Consider the following 21,807-nt stretch of genomic DNA (forward strand, 5'->3'; position numbering starts at 1 on the left):
ATATATTTTTTTATGTAGATATTTTTTAAATTAAAAAATACCTAGAAACTTCTCGATGAATTTAGTAGGGTTTTAAATAGGAAGATGGTTTCTTTCTCCTTTCCTGATTGCAAACTAACAAAGCATTGGATTATATAAGAAGCCCAAACCAAAGGAGTTAGGGTCTGTACAGAATGCTGTAAGAAGAGATTGGAAAGCGTAAGGTACCACTTGGCAGTCTGAGGACTGAGAGGCCGCAGCAACTGCAGGTTTTTGTCTCTCTGGCTGAAGAGGTATCTTTGCAGTCTCTGGAGAAAGCTCAGGTGGCTGTTTGTGGCTTTCAGGATCGTGTCCTGAAAGGGGAGCTATCTGAATGGAAAGAGATGCTGTGTGTATCTCAGGCACTGGGTTAGGGGGTGGTGAGCAAGGCCTTTTGCGAAATGAGGGTACTTCAACAGATTTGGAAAACTGTGGAGGATTAAAGGGGATGCTACTTCCTGGATCCTGGTTATGGATTAGTTTCAACGTAGAGATTCTCCGAGTCTGAGAATCTTGCGTGTAGTCCTCTTGTAGAAATGGGGTACTCATGTCAGCTTTTGGTGGGGGACCTGTGCTGGAAGGTGGTGGTAGTGGATTAGTGATTTTTTGTGTATACGACACAGTTGTGTTAGATTCTTGAGAATATACAATTGTCTGGCTGGACTCATCATTAGAATACATAGTTCCCTGAAGAGGTGTTTTGTTAGTAGAGAACTCTGTACAGGAGGGAATTTGTGTGTTAGTTACTAATTGGTCTAAAATGTCACCCTTTGTGTGACTGGTTATCAAGGAGCTACAAAAGCTCTCTTTTCTGGGTGGTGGAAGCGGTGCCTGGATTATCAAAACATCCGGAGAAAGAAATAATGTTGAAGGAAAAACAGAGAGAAAGTCAAAGTTAATCATTAAACCAGTGTTAACTCTACCCTTAAAGAAAGTAAAGCAACGTGATACCTTCTTATTATGCTATACATTTTGATGGCCAGATTGCATGATCATTTTTCTTTTGTTTAGAATGTGTTTTAATTTATTATCAATAGTTGCCCTACGGAGGAAAATAGTTTTATAGAGAATACATTATAAAGTTTGTCTCCATCTACATTCTGGGAAATTAGGTTAAAAGTGAACATATGTTCTCTTGGCATATTTTTAGACCTTGAGGTATATATATATATATATAGTATTTACTCACATTGTTTTGGTAACACTTTTCATGCCTGTAACACAATTTTACTAATATCTCCAACACAGAGTTTCTTTAGTTAATATAATGAGCAGTTGTATAACTCATATTTATTGAGTAAATAATATATTGCTGACCTCATAACTTTGAAATCCAAATCATCAGCTGACAGTTTTTTAAGAATTAGAAAATATCCTAAAAATTATGTCAGAAACTGACCTGCTTTTATCAGCTGAATTAGAAAAAATATTCAGAAACCTGTTTTGAACTTAAGACTCGTCTTCCACGTTGTAACCATATCAAAAATGAAACATATCAAAATATGCATGTTACTAGAAAAGAGGCTCTAGAGCAGTGGCCTAATAGCCGTGCTTTAAAATAACACAGTAGACAACAGTGTGCAAGATTACCTGAGCTGGTGATTTTTTTTCTTGTAGATTTGGTCGAACGCTTCTAAAACCTTTTGCTGCAAGAGAGGAATATGTAGCATCTCCATTCAGTGTCTCTTGATTTCGATCATTGTAACATCTCCAAGCTTTTATTAAGGGAAAGCAAATCGGATACAAAAATATCTACATTCACTTTTAACATTTTTTAAATAGAATTTATTTTTTATTTCCAAAATGGAAGTTTTCTTCTTAAAAGTTTAATATGCATAAATGTATATGCAGTTTAAGTTTACGGTAGGATTAGCAATGTGGCTATAAATATGTTTTTAAAAAAACTCACAACAAATGTAGTGGTTATTCAGAATAGTTTTTTTTGTACCTGAGTCCGGTGACTGAGAATCACGCCCTAAAAGAAAAAGAAATGTTGAAATTAATACTCCGGTAAAAGAAACGAACAGTCGCGTAAAGATCATTTGGCCAAGAGCTACATGTATTTTTTGGCAAACATTATCTCAGTTCTAAAACTCTGGGTACATCAAATAAACTAATGGAAGTTTGTGCATTTATTTTTACTCCAATTAGAATGTAATTCATTAAATATCTATAATATATAATTAACACATATATCAAACACTGATTTTTCCCTCAGTAATATTGCAACCATTCAATTTTATCTTATTATTGCTTAAGCTGGATGAATTTCTAAATATCAAATTAAAGGATCAAATGGTTTGTAAACAATGAATGCTTCTCCCAGCAGTGAATCAATCCACTAGATCCTTAGCTTTCAATGCCATCGATTTTTTGTAGTTTGCGGAGTTTTTTACCTTAAGAAAGTGTAAATACCCTCCCATATTATGTGATATTTTCAAATTATTCTCTAGACTTTGAATTTTCTTCTTATTGCCATTTGAGTCATTTTATATTCAATTCTGAAAGAGCTGTTACAATATATTCCATTGTCTTGCAGTAAGCATTTCAGTACTAATAAATTGCTTTTGATAATGCGCTTGGGAAGTGGCTCAATGACATATTTACTCTCAGTTCTATTGGAATTATACATTCAAGAATCTCCTATAACTTATGAACAATTTTAGGTAATCAGTTTGTGTTGCTTGGCTCTATTATAACACATGGCCAACTTCACCTAGAATCATAAAGCCTTAATTTTGGAAAGGATCTTAGGGGTCATTCAGCCTAACCTTCTGTCCAGGTCCTGGATTCCTTCTGCATGTTCCCTGAAACCATTATTAATTGCTGTTATTTCAAAGCCTAACAGAACATGAAAGTTGCATGTAAAAAGGACTCTCTGTTTTCTTTCTAATGCTTAAGGAATAGTTATTTTGAAATCTAAATACATAAATTTGGAATGATAAAAATTAGTTGAGAAATACAAGACTTTGATTTTTAGATAAAACATTTATAATAGATTCTTTCCAAATCAAAAGAAGAAAAATAAGTGTGAATTGGCACAGAGTACATTAGAATGACTCCAGCTTAGGTGAGGTAGAGGAGACTAATAAATCTTCATTCTTTATGATAGTTGCTGATTTAGTATGGACTTATCTCCAATGAACTCAAAATCAGAGTAATGAAATGGGTACCATGAAGTAAAAATAACTTTGGAAAGTTATACATGAAATATTTATTAGACTTTACTTCTAGGATTTGATGGAAGCAGAAATGATTGAAATTCTCAAGCACTTAAATGATGATGAGGACTCTCTATAAAGAAAGCAAACACAGTGTAGCAATACAGAGTGATCAGAGGTCTGCTTTGGGGCACCCAAGGAGAGCGATTTAATAACCGCCTGGTGCCACATACTGTTTGTGGAAAAGGAACAAGTTTTGGGACTTGGGGAAGTGGCAATGAAAAGAGAAGCAGCATTAATAATTATTATTACTTATAGTGTAATTATTTGCTTGAGAATAGGGAGTTAATTTTACTCTTAGTTTGATAAAACTGAGCTTATAAACAAGGGTACGTGCTGGGGATAGATGTGATAGGAGCCAGATGCTTGGAGGTGTGAGAGGTGTAGACTTGGTGAGGAAGAGGAGGGTATATTGAGCAGACTTGAAGGACACTTGAAATAAACTTCCTGTAATTGACAGTTTGCAGAGGGCCAGTTTTGTTTCTTCTTACTGGTCACCATATTGGAGGTTATGGAACCTTCAGTGGGATAAACATTAGGTGCAAGAATCAGAGGATAGTCACTCTAGGCTCAACTAGGGTCTATCCCTTTCCCCTCTTACCAGGCCCAAGTATCTCCAAATGAAACTGTACCTATGCTACAGGAAATATGAGATATTAATAATGGTGAGCTCTATGGAAAAGCCCTGCTTTACACTGTAGACACAAGTGTGTAGAATTATGAGAAAGGAGAAAGGATAAAAATGGCCATGGATCAAAACTTCAGGACAAAACCATATTTTAATGAAGCTTATATTAATGATTAAAATCCTAGATCCATGTCAAGTAAAGAGAATAAAGTGTTTTTTTTAAGGGTTGCGCCAATAAATGACTTGGCAAATGCATGGAGAAAATGGTTTTGATCAATATCATGAACATTATTCATGACCATTCACTTGTGAAAAAAACAGAACTAGAATTCTAGGGATCAGAGCCCTTAATTTCTAGTATTCTTTAGTGGGTAGTCATTGCTTCTTTGAAAATGTAAGAATGAGGAAATGGGACAGATTTATTGTTCCCTGGCTGTTCTGCATGTGAAAATCAATAGAGTCTTTGAGAACTAAGAACTATAACTGCTCTTCTCTCTTACAATGAGCACTCCCTGTGTCCTGGCAGAAGGTAGGGAACACCTGTCAGAGAAGTTGTCAAGGCATTTCTGGCTTGGTGTCGGGCATTGGACTTGACGTCCTTAGAGGTCCTTTCCAACTTTATGATTCCAATACATGAATTGTCCATTGGGACTCTACTTCTTGTAAAAGCAAAAGAGAAAAACAGACTGATTTAGTGGGCAAATAGTTGATGACTAGCAGCTCATATTGACTCTCTGATCTGGGAGGAGAGACTGGGAAGGTTAGAATCTTTTGTGGAGGTAGTCTAACAGCCTCTACTTAAAGGCTGCTCTATTTTAACAATATTTAAAGCAATAAATATTTATTAATCTTCCTTTGATTCACAAAAAGACTGTCAAATAAGTTCTTACTATGTGAAGGCTACCGTATAATGTGAGTGGGCATACAAAGAGGCTGATTTCTTTCTTCAAAATGTAATTAAAACTTCTTTGAAAAGGAGCTCATACCTTACATGTCTAATTAATACAAAAGAGATCTATTTTTAATGTAACAATTAAATCCAAAATTGAGGGGACCTCATTCTCTAGAACTCTTACTCCTATTTGATATCATAGGAGTGATACGAAATTTAAAATGGTCCAGAGCGACTACTAACTTTTATTACTGAAGATTATTTTATATTCCCAAAGTATTTAACATTTTCTAATATTTTGATTCTGAAGCATTATATTATATTAAGTTGAATGATATGAAATTACTAATCTTCTAGCTTTGACTCTCCAAAATGGCAGTCTCTAGCTAGTTCAACCTAATAGTATTCTTTCTGTGGTTACTTTTATAAATAACGACAATATGGCATTTTTGAAGCATTGCCATGTTCCCTAGCATGTGCCTTAATGGTCCACATCTGAGTAGCTTGGGCTAGAATTTTACTTGGTTGAAATGTCAATGATATTCATGGTATACACATTCCAACTACCTGATGTCCCTGGACTTTATTTTATTTACTTTCTTATTTCTCTTCATTCTCATTTCCCTACAAACTACATTTGTAGTCTTTCTAACATTTTTCATGCTCACATACACATGAACAAACATGTACAAATACATATATAAAGAGAATTTTTTTCAAACCAAAATGAGATCATACTACATACACTGCAATGCAATTTACATTGTTTTAAAAAATGTAATACATTATGGAACCACCTGGCTTCATATTTAAACTTAGAAATTGAAATCTATTTATGGATTGGAGGTGGTGGGCAGGAGTGGGATTCTCCACATGGAAGCTTGTTTTTTCCTCAACGAAGCTGGGTAGTTAAGGATCAAGTGGCTTTAAAGCCAAGGACATCCTGACTATTTAATTAACGACTAAATGTATGTGTGTAAAAGACACTAATATGCACCGTGAGAATTCGAATTATTTAAACACTCTTCATCCCTTTCCCACTTCTGCTCCAAAAGCCATGAATATTATATTAAAAAAAAAACCAAGGAACCCTCAACTAACCAACCAACAATCAAACCAACCAACCAACTAACCAGTCACCAAAACATATGGGTGTATTTCTGGGTCTAGAGAGGCCAGGGTGGAAGTCATGAGAGATTATTTATTATAAAGAGACTCACTTTAGTGGATGCTGAAGTATCACCCCCAGTTACTTTCTAGAGTATATTTATACTTGTGGGTGCATGTTAATCTTAATTGGACCAAGATGTTTAAAAATATATATTAGAAGGTTCTTTGCTGATTGGATTAAAGGAAGGTTTAAAGTCTCTTTCAAAACTAATATTCTATCATGACATTTGCAACCTTTGGTATAGAAGCAAATTAATAAAGATTCAGTTTCCTGCAAATCCCACTTCCTAACCCTCTGTGTCCCCACCTGCCAACAATTTTTAGGTAAAAAACAACAAAAGCACCTGTGACTTATCTTAATTAAATATTATGTTCCTTTAGTTCATGCGATACAAAAACTTCAATAGTTATTAACACTTGCATTTACTTAACACATTTTTGGCAAGTGACTGTTGTTTTTAATTAGATTTTTAAAATGTTTTCTACAAGATATCAGTTTCCTTTGGCTTTTTTATTTTTAGAGCAAAACAGTCATAAGGGATAGGAGCTATTCTTGAGACAAGAAAAATAAGAACTTGTGGGGCATTAGAAAGGTATTTACAGCCACTTTCATCATCCAAACAGGATAATTCTGGAAAGAAAGAAAGGTCAGAGAAAGGCATTCAAGTATGACATTCTGTGAGTTAGTGATATTATACCTGCAGCCAATAGGTTTGGAGAACTCTGAACTCTCTTCACAGATGTTAATGTAACAGACATGGCAGCACGTTTGCGAGCACACCCACCGCTATCTGGAAGCAAAAAAATGATATAGCAGAGGCCACAGCAAAGGATAAAGCACATGCAGTATCATGCATTTTCAGTGAAATGTGGCAGACATCCATGAGAAAGATGAACAGTCAGAACTAGTAACCATGGAATACATCTGCAGAATTTACACCCACCCCAAACTAAAGCAAAACAAAACAGAAGAAAAAGCCAGGGGTCTGTCTTAGAAATAGATGCCAATGATTTAATAAAAAATCAGATTTTATACTTAACATTTTATGGTTTTTCTTTAAATAACACACAGCTATAGAATTCAACTTTGTTTATACCATTTAAATTCAACTATTAAATTTACAAGCAGTGTAACTAGCTTTTAGAGTTATGAATAACCTGTACTTCAGGATTAAGAGCTATGGTATAACATACTTTTGTATCCAGCATATAGGTTTTACTGTATTCTAGCTATTATGATTCCTGAAAACAGCTTGAAGAACCTCTTGAAGTAAAAGTTGTTAGCTGTTATAGGTATAATATATTTGATACGTAAGATTCATAAAGAAAAACAAATGGTGTTATGGCAATACTGTGTCTTCCCATGGTTATTATTAGTTATGGGAATAATTTGCCTAATTGAGATAAAAAACAGTGTTGATATATACAGTACTGAAATGACCATGTTTTTAAAAATTAGTTTTTGTACTTTCGAAAAATATGTATATGATCTGTATATTTTCACTTATGCAAATCACAACATGAAGCAAAACAAGTGAAAATTCATCAGCTATTTTAATATGATTTGAGAAGTTTAGCATAACAAGACTTCTAAAATTGGAAGGTTAATGTTCTATTTACGAACAGATTCCAATTCCATTCCCACATTCCTTTTTATTTGGAATGTGCAATAAATAGTTTTGCTCATTCCCCTGCAACCAAAAGAACTTAAATTTAATTCTTTTTGAAAGTTGTAACAAGAAGATAAATTCTTTAACCACCAATATTAAACATAATTATTATATATTGCCGCATGCTAGTCTTATATATTATTTTTCTTTATTTCTTAAGGAGTGTATCCACTTTGTTTATTGGATGTGAGAGAATTTAAGAGTGCTTGAAAGTATGATTTGGACTAATTGTTGGTAAAATCACAAGTAGTAAGGTCAGCAGACCTTAAAATTGATAGAATGATTCTCATGTCAAAATATAATTTCTTAAATATTGATATATGCTTAAAATAACAATTTTGTAATGCAGATAATAATTAAAACAGAAAAATGACTTGAAACAACATACAAAAGTAAATCAAACAAATCAAAGACCAAATACAGAAAGACATAAATGGTAGAAACATACAACAAAATGTATCTTTAGGAGAGGCACCGATAGGATTTTAGCAATCTCTGCAACTGAAAATAGTTACAAGGGATGAGTGTTTCTGATAAAATGGAGGTAATATAATTGAATATGCAGTGTATAGCAGCTATCAATGTCTAAAAGGGTTAAGTAGTCCAGGGTGTTGAAAGTGTAAATGGAAAGCTCTCTAAGAGATTTAATTTTCTAGTTCTTTTAATTTTGAACATCTGAAAACAAGCAGAGATGCAAAGGGAAAATTTCAGAATGAGGAGACCCAAGATCACCGGTTAAGCCTTTGGTTTCCAAAACTCTGTGTTGAGCACCCACCTCAGTGGATTCACAAGGGTTTGGGGACACAGTTCACATTTTTGAGGAAAACACAGCGATATCTATCAGACAGACTGCATATACCACTATCCTGAGGTAGTTCCCCGTTTCAACATGAGAGGTCGTGTTATCTTCCTGTAAATGATGTCACATCTTTGTAAAGCTGGGTTTTTGGTGATTGCTGTGATGGAAAGCAAGTGCCCTGTGAAAGTAACCTGGACCAGTAACTGGGAGTGGTGACGTACAATCTAATTCCAAGTCTGAGAAGTTTTGTAGCATCCAATACGCACAGACATCCCAATAACAAGTAACTGTGGTTATAAAGAATGAGATAAAATGATTACTTTTCAGTTGAAGTATATTATTTTTTCAAATTGCTTCTGAGTTGATAGAACATGAGTACTTACTAAGTTGTTTGCACCTAACTACTTAATAAATACAACTGTTAGGTACTTCTTTTGGCTTGAGAGTGTGGTAGAAAATAACTATCTTGGCACCGTAAACCAAGAAAGTGTGGGAACCTCTGGGTTAAATAAAATTTTTTTTCAAATTATTTATTTATTTATTTTTGGCTGTGTTGGGTCTTCGTTTCTGTGCGAGGGCTTTCTCTAGTTGCGGCAAGCGGGGACCACTCTTCACCGCGGTGCGCGGGCCTCTCACTATCGCGGCCTCTCTTGTTGCGGAGCACAGGCTCCAGACGCGCAGGCTCAGTAGTTGTGGCTCACGGGCCTAGCTGCTCCGCGGCATGTGGGATCTTCCCAGACCAGGGCTCGAACCCGAGTGCCCTGCATTGGCAGGAGGATTCTCAACCACTGCGCCACCAGGGAAGTCCCGTGGGTTAAATAATTTTTGTAATCTACGTAACCCTAAGAACTAGATAAAATGACTGGAGAATTTGTCTTTATTAACAGGTTAATAAAGAGCTTAATTTGAAAAGTTGAGGCGTTTATGAAATTGCTGGAACAGAGAAATCTATTATATTGTTTCTACTTATTGTGTTGATACTTTCTGCTATTTATTGAAGATATCTTTAAGATCACAAAATGAGGGCGCTGTCTTACATACTTAGGTCATCCCAAAGGATCCTAATGCTACTGTTACCTTCACACTCATTAATGACCTGCACACTCTTCCAGGCAGCGGCAAGACTCTCAGTAGCTGTTTCTACTGCTGGAAAACACTCACAGGAGTAAACCACATACAGTGAATCATTTGATGTCTTACTCTCTTTCCTCCATAGCTAAGATTTTCCTTAGAAAATAGTGGATCGAAAATTCCAAGAGAACAAATATACAAAACATGCTGTTTTGTATATTTTTATACATTATTTAGATACTTTAGTATGAAAAATGTATCACAATTCCCTTGGCTCATTTATTATGTATTTGACTAAAAACAAAGAGCTGCTTTAAAAGAATCTTTTTTTTTAAACATTAGTGACTGAACATTGAACACTGAAATAGTAATATATCCCTTTAATGATTGATAGGTATTTAAATAATGAAGACCCATTTTATTTATTGGATATTTAGGAACTAATTTCTACTTCATTTTGAGATACAGTGACAATGCTTTTTTCAACTTCCTACAGTATTATTTATATATATTTTCAAAAGTGGTATGTTTTTATAGCAACATTATAGTATTTTAACATTTTAAACAAAGCATTTTAAACAAAGGGTTCCAGTCACTTCTAATTAATTATGTATGCATATGTTTGAATATCATATTTTACATGCATACATAGATGTGTAAATTCACTCATATAATCAAAATATCTATGCAAATTAGCATTCCATATAAAGCCCAGCTTATTCCTTTCAATGAGAGGATGTTTAGAGGGTTATATTCATGCTGCTATAACAGTAACTTGGCTCAAGTACCCTAGAGAACTAAACAAATTTACAAATTTCTATTTGCCTACTTTGTTATTATGGATTGAATTCTATGAATGGGAAGGTTAATTACTAAATGCATTGTAATGAATATGGCATATTTAGTATAATCACATATTATACCTCTGTCATAATAGGGTTATAATAAATAGGAAAATCAGACTCCACAAAATGAAGGATATTGGGAAGTTATGTTCAACTTAGGTCTGCAGGAAAATGCTGTAGAACAATCAGTAAATATAACTTCCTCCTGTGCACGTCCTGCCGGAGTGATTTTGCAGTTTCACAGTATGACTTACGATAGCTCAGCTGTGGGCCCTCTATTCTATTTGCTTTCTTCAATCTCTTTTGCCTAATAATATTTTCCTTTCATTTCCCATGTATAATTCTGTCATCTCCCGTTGTCCAAATGACTTTTCTTGGTTCACTTCCAGGGTTATAATTTCTCTTGATTTCTAAGCCTTCCTTGTATATTTTGACTGTCTCCAATATCCTCATCTTGCCTGGTGCTCTACACACCTACGGGCTGACTGCATCTTCAGGGGCCAGCTGACCTCGAATTCTCTGAGGTCGGTTACGGCAGGTTTCTGCTAAGGGGCAGCCGCAATCATGTTCAATAGCGCATGTCTCTACACTTGATCTAGGGATTAGATATTGGTTTTCACCAATGGTTGTTAATCCTCCCTTGAGGCATTTTGATAACAAGAGACAGCAAAAAGGCAACCAGCTTGACGTGAGAAAAACGTCTTCCACTATCCTTTCTCCTTTGCTGTGGAGTGACGACACTAAAACAACTTCCCAGTGATCACTCGTGGATAGGAAGTGCTATTTTTAAAATGCAAGTTACAAAATTTCAGTTAGACAGTTGTTTTCCAGAATTATTCAACACTGAATATAAAAATTTCAGGGGGAGAGGAAGGTGAAAATATAAGCTAAAATGCTTATATTATGGAAAAAAATCATATGTGTCAAGCAAGTATCACAAACATTTTTACAGTTAATCTGTATACAGCACAAGAGTTCAGAGCACCAATGTGATTAAGCTATTTGGAGATACTGTTCCCACATCAAAAATATAATGCTTAAGACTTTAAGTGTATTGTGTCTGTGGATTAATTAAGCTGATTTCCTGTGAAGCTTTGGCACTCTATCTACGGTCGCTGTCAACATAAAATGTTTACAGAACGGGGGATTTTAAATATTTTCTACTAGAGCAACCTGCCTATGAATTTAACCTATTTTAAGTGAGAGATTTCAAATGTATGCATTGAATGGCATGCTACCTCTTCCTAGGGTTTACAGGAGTTAATGTCATGATATGATTACAGAGAAAGGGAGTAAGAATAGACAGCAAAACGGAAAAGTCTACTTTTGATAGCTATAAGATTAAAACACAAAAACAAAGAAACCAAGTAATGAATTTAGACTATCTAAGAAACTCAGTATCACATTTAGGATCAGCAGGGTGCTAAACTAATGATTTAGGGTCAAGAGGATATTTAGAGAGCAAGGCTGAAGAGTTTAAAACTAACAGAGACAGCATACCTGTGTTCATTTTGACCTTGGAGGGTTTGTTATTAAAGTCTTCAGTTTTCCTGTAGAAAAAAAATGATGTATTAATTTGTTCACTAACATGGGGAACAAAATATCATGAAAGAGTGTTTTTGTTTTTGTTCTGTTTTGGTGTACCTGTGAGTTAATATCACATGATCATTAGTCTTACTTAAATTAGAGTTTAATAAGGTGGCCAGAATTTATAATTCTATTCAAGTTAAACTTCAGTTATTACTGGTCTTATTATCCTAAACATAAACTTATGTTTTTGTTTAATGGTGACCATTAATGGATGAAAATGGAGCGGGGTTTTCATTGTTAAAAATTAAATTGCTTTCATAAACATTTATAATAACAGTTTTTGTTCTCTAAGCCAGAAAGGATCACTGGTTGTTAAGCGTCCTCTTCCAGAATTTTAATAAGCACTCTGGTACTTTGAAATCATTACCTTACATTATTCAATTTATTATTTTCAATTTGTTATAGAGGTAATTTACTACCAGGGAATGTTTAATGTATTTAATATGTATGTTGAGCAAATAGTCAAAGAAGATAAGATTCATCTATTTTTACAAAGATGCAAGAAATAAATGATTACTACAAAACCCACTTCTGTTTCAGTATCAGATATGGTGGTTTTTCCCATTGAAGTGTTTGCTGTATAACAATTGAGATTAATTCATTTGAAATGGTTGGGAAAATGGTGCTTGTTGTAGAAAAAATTTTTAATATTTGTATTATTTCTTGATGTGTGAGATGACTTAGTTCTTTCCCTGGCGTATTCTCTTAGCCCATTTTTAGAGTTTCTTATTTATCCATAACCTACAACCAAAGAGAAAGGATAGGCTCTTCAGGAAGCAGTTCTTTTAAGAGGGAGAGCTCTCTGAAAGATGTTTAACCCTGGCCACTTTGCCTTGGCTCCTGAGTAGGGCCTGTTGTTAATGAACGTGAACTTCCCGTGTACCACACATTCAGTTTCCATGTGCATTAGCACTCTAACATCGGATAGTTAAAATTTTTTTTATCTATACCTCATGGATGAATAGGGATAGGGTTGAAATGAAATCATCTGTCATGACCTGTCAAGAAAGACCTTCAGTAAATAAGTTTTTCTTCATTCTCTAAAAAGAGCACCAAATGAGATTCCTGGCTTTCTTGTGTTTGCCTATCAGGGTTCTGGCCCTGTCCTCTTTTCTGACCATTTCTCCGGTCCTCATATGTTCTGCTCTAGTCATCATTCATCATTTTCTTTCAACATGGCCATCGAAGTTCACCTCTTATAGAAAGCCTGGTTCTATTTATTACTAATGTGAAATTCTAATAATAAAATTAAAGTATCCAATTGGGAAGACTGGACAGCTACATCAAAAGAATCAAACTGGACTACTTGCTCACACCATGCACAACAATAAATTCAAAATGGATTAAAGACTTAAATGTAAGACCTGAAACCATAAAACTTCTAGAAGAAAATAGAGGCAGTATGCTCTTTGACACTGGCCTTAGTAATATGTTTTTTGGATATGTCTCCTCAGGCAAGGGAAACAAAAGCAAAAATAAACAAATGGGACTACATCAAACTAAAAAGCTTTTGCACAGCAAAGGAAACTATCAACAAAACATAAAGACCGCCTACCAAATGGGAGAAGATATTTGCAAACAGTTTATCTGATAAGGGGTTAATATCCAAAATATACAAAGAATTCATACAACTTAACATCAAAAAAATCAAACAACCCAATTAAGAACGGGCAGAGGATTTGAATAGGCATTTTTCCAAAGAAGACATACAGATGGCCAACAGGCATGTGAAAAGATACTCCACATCACTAATCATCAGGGAAATGCAAATCAAAACCACAATGAGATATCACCTCACACCTGTCAGAATAATTATTATCAAAAAGACAACAAATAACAAGTGTTGGCAAGGATGTGGAGAAAAGAGTATACCCTCCTGCACTATTGGTGAGAATGTAAATTGTTGCAGCCACTATGGAAAAGAGTATGGAGAGTCCTCAGAAAATTAAAAATAGAACTACCGTAAGATCCAGCAATTCCACTCCTGGGTATTTATCCAAAGAAAACAAAAGCACTAATTAGTAAAGATATACACACTCCTATGTTCATTGCAGCATTATTTACAATAGCCAAGATATGAAAGCCAGCCAAGCACCCATCCATACATTAATGGATAAAGAAGGCGTGGTATATATGTACAATGGAATATTACTCAGGCATAAAAAAGAATGAAATCTTGCCATTTGTGACAACGTGGGTGGAACTAGAGGGTATAAGTGAAGTAAGTCAGGCAGAGAGATACAAATATTGTATGATTTCACTTATATGTGGAATTTAAAAAACAAAACAGGGAATTCCCTGGCGGTCCATGGTTAGGACTCCGCACTTTCACTGCCAAGGGCGTGGGTTCAGTCTCTGGTCGGGGAACTAAGATCCCACAAGCTGCGCAACATGGCCAAAAAAAATTTTTTTTTAATAATTTAAAAAACCAAAACAAATGAACAAACGTAACAACACAGAAACAATCACAGATACAGAGAACAAACAGGTGGTTGCCAAAGGGGAGGGGGGTGGGGGGAAGAGAGAAATAGGTGAGGAAGATTCAGAGTACAGACTTCTAAGCTGCAAGGTAAAGATGTCACAGGTATGAAATGTACAGTGTGGGGAATATAGTTAATAATTATGTAATATCTTTGTATGGTGACAGATAGTAACTAGACTTAATGTCATGATCATTTTGAAATGTATAGAAATATCGAATCACTATGTGGTGTAACAGAAACTGACATAGTGTTGTAGGTCAACTATACCTCAAAAACAAACAAATGAACAAACAGACTCATAGAAAAAGAGATCAGATTTGTGGTTGCCAGAGGCAGGGAGTAGGGGGAGGGGGAACTGGATGAAGGAAGTCAAAAAGTACAAACTTCCAGTTATAAGATAAATAAGTACTAGAGATGTAATGTGCAACATGATAAATATAATTAACACTGCTTTATGTTATATATGAAAGACGTTGAGAGAAAATCCTAAGATTTCTCATCACATTGAAAAATATATTATTTTCTATTTCTTTAATTTTGTATCTCTATGAGATGTTGGATGTTCACTAAACTTATTGTGGTCGTCATTTCATGATGTATGTATGTCACATCATTATGCTGTTTACCTTAAACTTATACAAGTGCTGTATGTCAATTATATCTCAATAAACTGGAAAAAAGTTATTTAAACCTACAAAAATTTTAAAATGTGAACACCAGCTAATTATAATGATACCTTCTACCCCAGGGTAGGGGGAGAAATGGGGAAATAAAATAGCATGGAAAAAAATACACATAAATGATATGAGATGTATATATGAACCAAGAAGAGAAGGATTTTATCTTTTTTACACCTAGATTGAATTACTAATACCCGGTACTCAATAAATACTAAAACAATGAGCATATAGAATGGATAAAATCAGAGTACTAATGTTCATCCCAATTTATATTTTAGAGCTATAAACTGAAAACAACACAGATGACATCCTCATTATGTAGTGTTTTGGTATCACCTGATTGTGTTTAGTGTCACATTCTTGCCCATCCACCCTGGAAGGACACTGCAACAGTGTAGGAGAAACAGGGCAGGAGTAATGTGTACGGTTGCCACATCTAGGACTGAGAGAATTACCACAATGTTACACTGAATTTTACAGTAAAATTTCACAGGCCAACTGACTTTAAAGAGTGAATGAAGGAAACTTTATTATGATGAGTTTTATCTCTTATTTTTCAGCTGGTATAAGTAAAGAGGTACATTTCTATTTTCTTTTTCAGAATACAAAAATAAATGTGGTACATAGCTAAGTATGTAGCCTTAATACCTAATGTAGCCTACTTGGTAGCCTTAATACCGCCTGGATTGAAGGGATGCCAATGAAGTCAGGGAAGAAGGCGGTGGTCAGTGCAGGAGCCTTGAGAAAACTCCATCAGATGTATTTATTTTAATGTCTCAGTAGCAAAACTCCTAATACGTTAACCTTAAATGGACAAAATAAATGGAAAAGTAAAGCCTCAGGGGATGCCTGTGACCACGGCTGAGGCAACTGCTAAAACAAGAAGGAATAAACAAGTCTCCAGAAAAATGAGGACTGTGAAGACATTTCCCAAATTCTATTTATCACTCCTTTTCAAGGCACTTGATGTTTAAAACTGTTTTAAGTTTTAAAACTGAATGACAAAGACAGTGTTTGAGCTGGAACAATACTGATTGATAAAGAAAACATCAAACAGAAGGAAAGTTAACTCTCAGAACACAAAACCTGCTACTCTAATAATGTTTTTATACCAAGTTAGGGAACTAATAATCAGCATTTGTTGTTTGAATTCAAATGCCGATATTTACAAAATATCTGACACTGAAGAAAGTAAAATAGGATTAACGGGAACAAAGAAAGGCGCCACAAATCCTTGAGCTTTTCATCTTTAAAGTGATGTATCCTGTTACTTATAAATGTAACACGTGAGGTTTTTTAACTTCGCATTGTTTTAGATGTCAAAACGTGAAATGACTAACTTCCTAATCAGGCAAGACATTTTCCAAGTTTTAAAAGAAAAGCCACAGTGATTGAGCTCTGCAGAAGAACCCGAAACCGAAGGCTTCTTGGGTGACTAATAAAAATGCATGATTCTATTTCCATTATTTGTACTAAAGCCATTAACAAGTCCACAACTGAGAACTCTCTTTAGACAGTTTGAAGTAAAGCGAACCTAATCTCTTTTGTTCTATTCTGAAAAAGTGTCTTTGATTGTACTTACATAACAAGCACAGATTATTCTGGAAAGCATCAAATTCCTGGAGTGTTTGCATGCTACTAGGAGAGACAGTATTTCAAGTATTCTCTTAAATTGGAATTGAACTAGGTCCAAGACTATGAAAACTGACCATAAAATGCAGACTACCTTGAACCTCAGCAGATAATCCACAGAGCAAAAACTGTCTGTACATTAGAGTACCAAAATGATATTCAACAGGTGGAGCGGAGATGTATTTACTTAAATTCAGTTCTTGCTGAAGTTTTTATATAAAAGGCAACATTATGTGTATCCAATTTGTGTATAGCAATGGATTTGTTTTTCTCATAGGTCAGAGTAGGGTTCTTTCCCAATATGCATTGGCAGTAGATGTGCTAGTTGTTCATGCATGGATAAGACATGATTTGGTGGCTATGGTCTTTTAATTCTGCTTGAATTTCAGTGATCAGATATCTCTCTTTTTTTTTTTTAATGGATCAGAGTCGGCTTTATTTCCAACATGCGTATGACAACAGGTTGGGTAATTTAAGTTTTGAATGAGGATCCTAAGATGTTTGATTGTTCATTCATGGGCACCAACATGACTTTGTGCCCATAATCTTGTAATTCTGCTTGAAATCTTTTGATTATGAGGCATCCCATTCTGAAAAGGAGCAGAGGCAAATTCTCTCCTCAATTTTGGCCAAGAATTCTGTGTTAGTCATTTTGTTTTTGTAGACTTGATTTTAAGCACCAAGGCCAGCTATACAGCGATAGGACTACATTTTAGCTCAGCTAATGTGAGGAGTTTAAGATTGGAGCCCAAAAGATTTTCCATGGAATAATTTTAATCCAGTAAATTGCTAGGTTATTTTAAAATTATTCTATTCACAGTTCATATATAATTCAGAAAAAAGGACTCACAGATAGTCAAAGTGGTGGGAAAACATTGAGGGATGTTAGATTTCTTAGAGATATTTTAAACACAAGAATAAAACTACGGTGCATATTAACTTTATGCACCAGATTTTAGCCTGAATTTACTTTGAAATGGTGTATGTACCACTCTTTCTGCATAAACTACCCTGAGTGGTCAAATCCTTTCTCTCTCTCTTTGTGGTAGGATTAGCCGTATTCATAAATGCCAAATGATTTCACTTTTCAATTACAGCCAAATGACTTAATTTAGGTTGTTGACATTTATCTTTAGTTATCTTTTTTAATATATTAATGTGCTGCTTTGAAATGTACACAGGAAATACCCTAAGTCGTTTATTATGTCCTTTACAGTCCCTGAGCTTAGAAAAATGAGAATCCACGTCTCCCCCTTTTCTGAATGGTTTCTCTGCGTTGACAGCCAGTATATGATGTCAACTCAGGGACTCCTTTGCCTCTGAGTGGGTGGTACAAATCATCTCAGTCAGTAATGATGGCAGCCTCCACATAAGAACTTAAATCCCTCCCAACATTCCTGAGCTAATGGTGCCTGAAGATCGGTCCTTAGTTTTCAGAAGCCAAATCATCAACAGCATTTATACGTGAATGCTGGGATCAGAACACACTTAACGTCATTTCTAGGAATAAGGCAAAATCATTACTGTGAATAGTGATGAACAAAAGGACACGAGGCCATTGACTATTTTCATAAAAAATACAAAGTGTTCTTTTTAATTATACCAAATTTCATGATACCTGGAAAAATTTCCTGAAGAGCACCATATGTTTTTCAAGGAAACTAGCAATTTTCTTTCTGAGACTTTACAATGCAAGCTAGTCAAAATGCGTATAGATTTTCTGTAAAAAGTATACTAGTTAGAAGTCAATCCTGGTAGGTAATTTTCTTTCTGATGCCATTTCAAAGCCTCAAAGTCTGTGATTTACTCTCTTTTTTAATTATAAAAGAATACTGGTTTCTTTTTGCACTAAATTGTCATGTGATTTAATATTGCTCTAGTATCCTGCTTTCATGGTATCTTTTACTTTTATACTGCAATACTTAAGGATGATTATAGTATATATCTAAGTACTTACAAATGCATTTTTTCTAAGACAAAGTTATTGATCAACTTGATAGTACAGTACTAGAAAATTTCCATTGGTTTCTATTCTATAAATCAAAAGCCAAGTGTATTCCTAATGAAAATAAACCAGAACCTTAATGTGGATCTGGTGAGTCAGGCACATCATCAAAGAAACATAGAAAGAATTAGACTATAGAAATACATGTTACAGGTGAACTGAATAGTATTGGAAGGATAGGTCTTGAAGTCAAGTGGACCTGGATTCAAATCCAGTTTTGCCCATTTCCAGCCATCTAAATGATTTATAGCAACATCATTATCATCTTTGGCAGTAGCAACAGCAGCAAGGTCAAACCCACTCCCCCCAATGCAGCAAACCTTCCCCGAATTGGCTAACTGGCGTCATGCCCAGTCACCAATATTTTGAATATTTTGAGACAGACTTTTACCTTTGATTGAGTCATGAGAGTATAATCTAGACTTTCCTGAAAACACACAGACTATATTTTAATGCTTTAAATTAAACTAAGCCACCACAGTTCGTAAGGTTTATTTGTATGTATTTTCCCATTACTCAATTATTCCATGCCCAACTTAGCAACATTTTGGAATTGAAAAGGAATTCTGCTTTCCAGGCAGCTTTTCTTTCCTCCTTAAACAGAGCCTTCTTTTAGCAAAGTTCTCCCCCTGCCCCACCACCACTGCAGTGAATAAGAGGAGATAGACCTAAAGAAATGGTTCAATCAAACACTTGCCTCCTATGCCAGCTAAGTCATTGCTATTGAACCTAAGGGAAAGTGACACTTAAAGGTTGTGACAATTAGCCTTTAAAAAAAGACTTTCCATTACCTTTGACAGCTTATAACCCAAGGTGATGGTTGGAGGAAAGAGATGTCTGTAAAATGTCACATAAAGAATTGTGTGGCAGATTGCAGAGTGATAGCATCCTGATGACAGCCATTCCTGTTTAGTTCACTAAGTGAAAGTATCTCCCCTGCTTTCCACCATTGCAGAGAGTACCATAAATTTCTACTTTGAGGAGCAAATCTTTGATCTTTAAAAAAAAAACGTTTACTTCTTTCTTTCTGATTTGGAAGAAGTAAAACTGTCCCTATTTGCAGATGACATGATATTACATATAGAAAACCCTAAACATTCCACCAAAAAACTGTTAGAACTAATAAACGAATTCGGTAAAGTTGCAGGATACAAAATCAATATGCAAAAATCAGTTGCATTTCTATACACTAATAACAAAATATCAGAAAGAAATTAAGAAAATAATCCCATTTAAAAATGCATCAAAAAGAACAAAATACATAGGAATAAATGAAACCAAGGAGGTGAAAGATCCGTACACTAAAAACTGTAAGACATTGATGGAAGAAAAGGAAGAAGAAATGGAAGAAGAGATAAATAAATGGAAAGCTATTTCAGGCTCATGGATTGGCAGAATAGTGTTAAAATGTCCATACTACCCAAAACAATCTACAGATTCAGTGCAATCCCTACCAAAATTCCAATGGCATTTTTCACAGAAATAGAAAAAACAGTTCTAAAATTTGTATGAAATCACAAAAAACCAAATGAATAGCCAAAGCAATCTTGAGAAAGAAGAATAAAACTAGAGGCATCACACTTCCTGATTTCAAACTATATTACAAAGCTATAGAAATAAAAAAAAATACGGCATTGGCATAAAAACAGACACATAGACAAATGGAACAGAATAGACAGCCCAGAAATAAACCCATGCAAATATGGTCAATTAATTTATGACAAAGGAGCCAAGAATATACGATGGGGAAAGGATAGTCTCTTCAGTGGTGCTGGGAAAACTGGACAGCCACATGCAAAAGAATGAAACTGGACCACTATCTTATACCATAAACAAAAATCAACTCAAAGTGGACTAAAGACATGAATGTAAGACCTAAAACCATAAAACTCCCAGAAGAAAACATAAGGCATAAGCTTGACTTTGGTCTTGGCAATGATTTTTTGTATTTGACAACAAAAGCAAGGCAACAAAAACAAAAATAAGCCAGTAAGAGTACATCAAACTAAAAACTTCTGCACAGCAAAGGATATCGTCACAAAAGGAAAAGACAACCTGCAGAATGGGAGACAATATCTGTAAGTCGTATATCCGATAAAAGGTTAATATCCAAAATATATAAAGAACTCATACAACTCAACTGCAAAAAGCCAAAAACCAAACTAAAATAAAACAAAACTCAAAAAACTGAATTGATTTAAAAACGGGCAGAGGAACTGAACAGACGTTTTTCCAAAGAAGGACATACAATGGCCAACAGGTACATGAAAAAGTGCGTAACATTACTAATCATCAGGGGAATGCAAATCAAAACCACAGTGAGATTTCACTTCACTCCTGTTAGAATGGCTATTATCAAAAAGACAGGAGGTAACAATTGCTGGTGAAAATGTGGGGAAAAGGAAACCCTTGTGTGCTGTTGGTGGGAATAAATTGGTACAGGTACTACGGGAAAAAATATGGAGGTTCCTCAGAAAATTAAAAATAGAACTATCATGTGATCCAGCAATCCCACTTCAGGGTATAAATCCAAGGAAATGAAAACAGAATATTGAAGAGATATCTGCACTCCCATGTTCACTGCAGCATTATTCACAATAGTCAAGATATGGAAACAACTTATGTGTCCACCAACTGATGAATGGATAAAGATGCAGTATATTTACACAATGGAATATTTATTCAACCGTGAGAAAGAAGGAAATCTTGTCATTTGTGACAACATGGATGAACCTTGAGGGTATTATGCTAAGCAAAATAAGTAAGACAGAGAAAGACAAATACTGTGTGGTATCACTTATGTGTGGAATCTAAAAAAGAAAAAAAGTCAAATTCATAGAAACAGAGTAGGAAAGTGGTTGCCAGGGGCTAGGGGGTGGGGGAAATAGGGAGAGTTTGGTAAAAATGCACAAACTTTCAGCTATAAGATAAATAAGGTCTGAGGATCTAATGTAAAACATGATGACTATGATTGATAACACTGTATTGTATAATTGAAATTTGCTAAGAGAGTAGAACTTAAATGTTCTCACCAAAAAAAAAAAAAAAAAAGATTAATATGTGAAGTGATGGATGTGTTAACTAGATGGGGGGAATCCTTCCA

The 21,807-nt window shown here is 34.9% G+C and overlaps 1 protein-coding gene across 3 annotated transcripts in view; it reads right to left on the minus strand.

The window, feature by feature from the left end:
- The window catches only part of SORBS2 (sorbin and SH3 domain containing 2), a 204,753-nt gene that overhangs the window by 81,204 nt on the left and 101,742 nt on the right, over window positions 1-21,807 (minus strand). For all 3 annotated transcript variants that reach the window (XM_061177387.1, XM_061177391.1, XM_061177392.1), the window contains 4 exons: window positions 11,815-11,864; window positions 6,628-6,720; window positions 1,967-1,993; window positions 1,609-1,733 (listed from right to left, as the gene is read on the minus strand). In XM_061177387.1, the coding sequence (XP_061033370.1) occupies window positions 1,609-1,733; window positions 1,967-1,993; window positions 6,628-6,720; window positions 11,815-11,824 (255 nt within the window). In that variant the 5' untranslated portion in view covers window positions 11,825-11,864. The remainder of the gene's footprint in view (window positions 1-1,608; window positions 1,734-1,966; window positions 1,994-6,627; window positions 6,721-11,814; window positions 11,865-21,807) is intronic.

The sequence above is a fragment of the Eubalaena glacialis genome, chromosome 20, assembly GCF_028564815.1.
Source record: "Eubalaena glacialis isolate mEubGla1 chromosome 20, mEubGla1.1.hap2.+ XY, whole genome shotgun sequence".
In the NCBI taxonomy this organism is placed as follows: Eukaryota; Metazoa; Chordata; class Mammalia; order Artiodactyla; family Balaenidae; genus Eubalaena; species Eubalaena glacialis.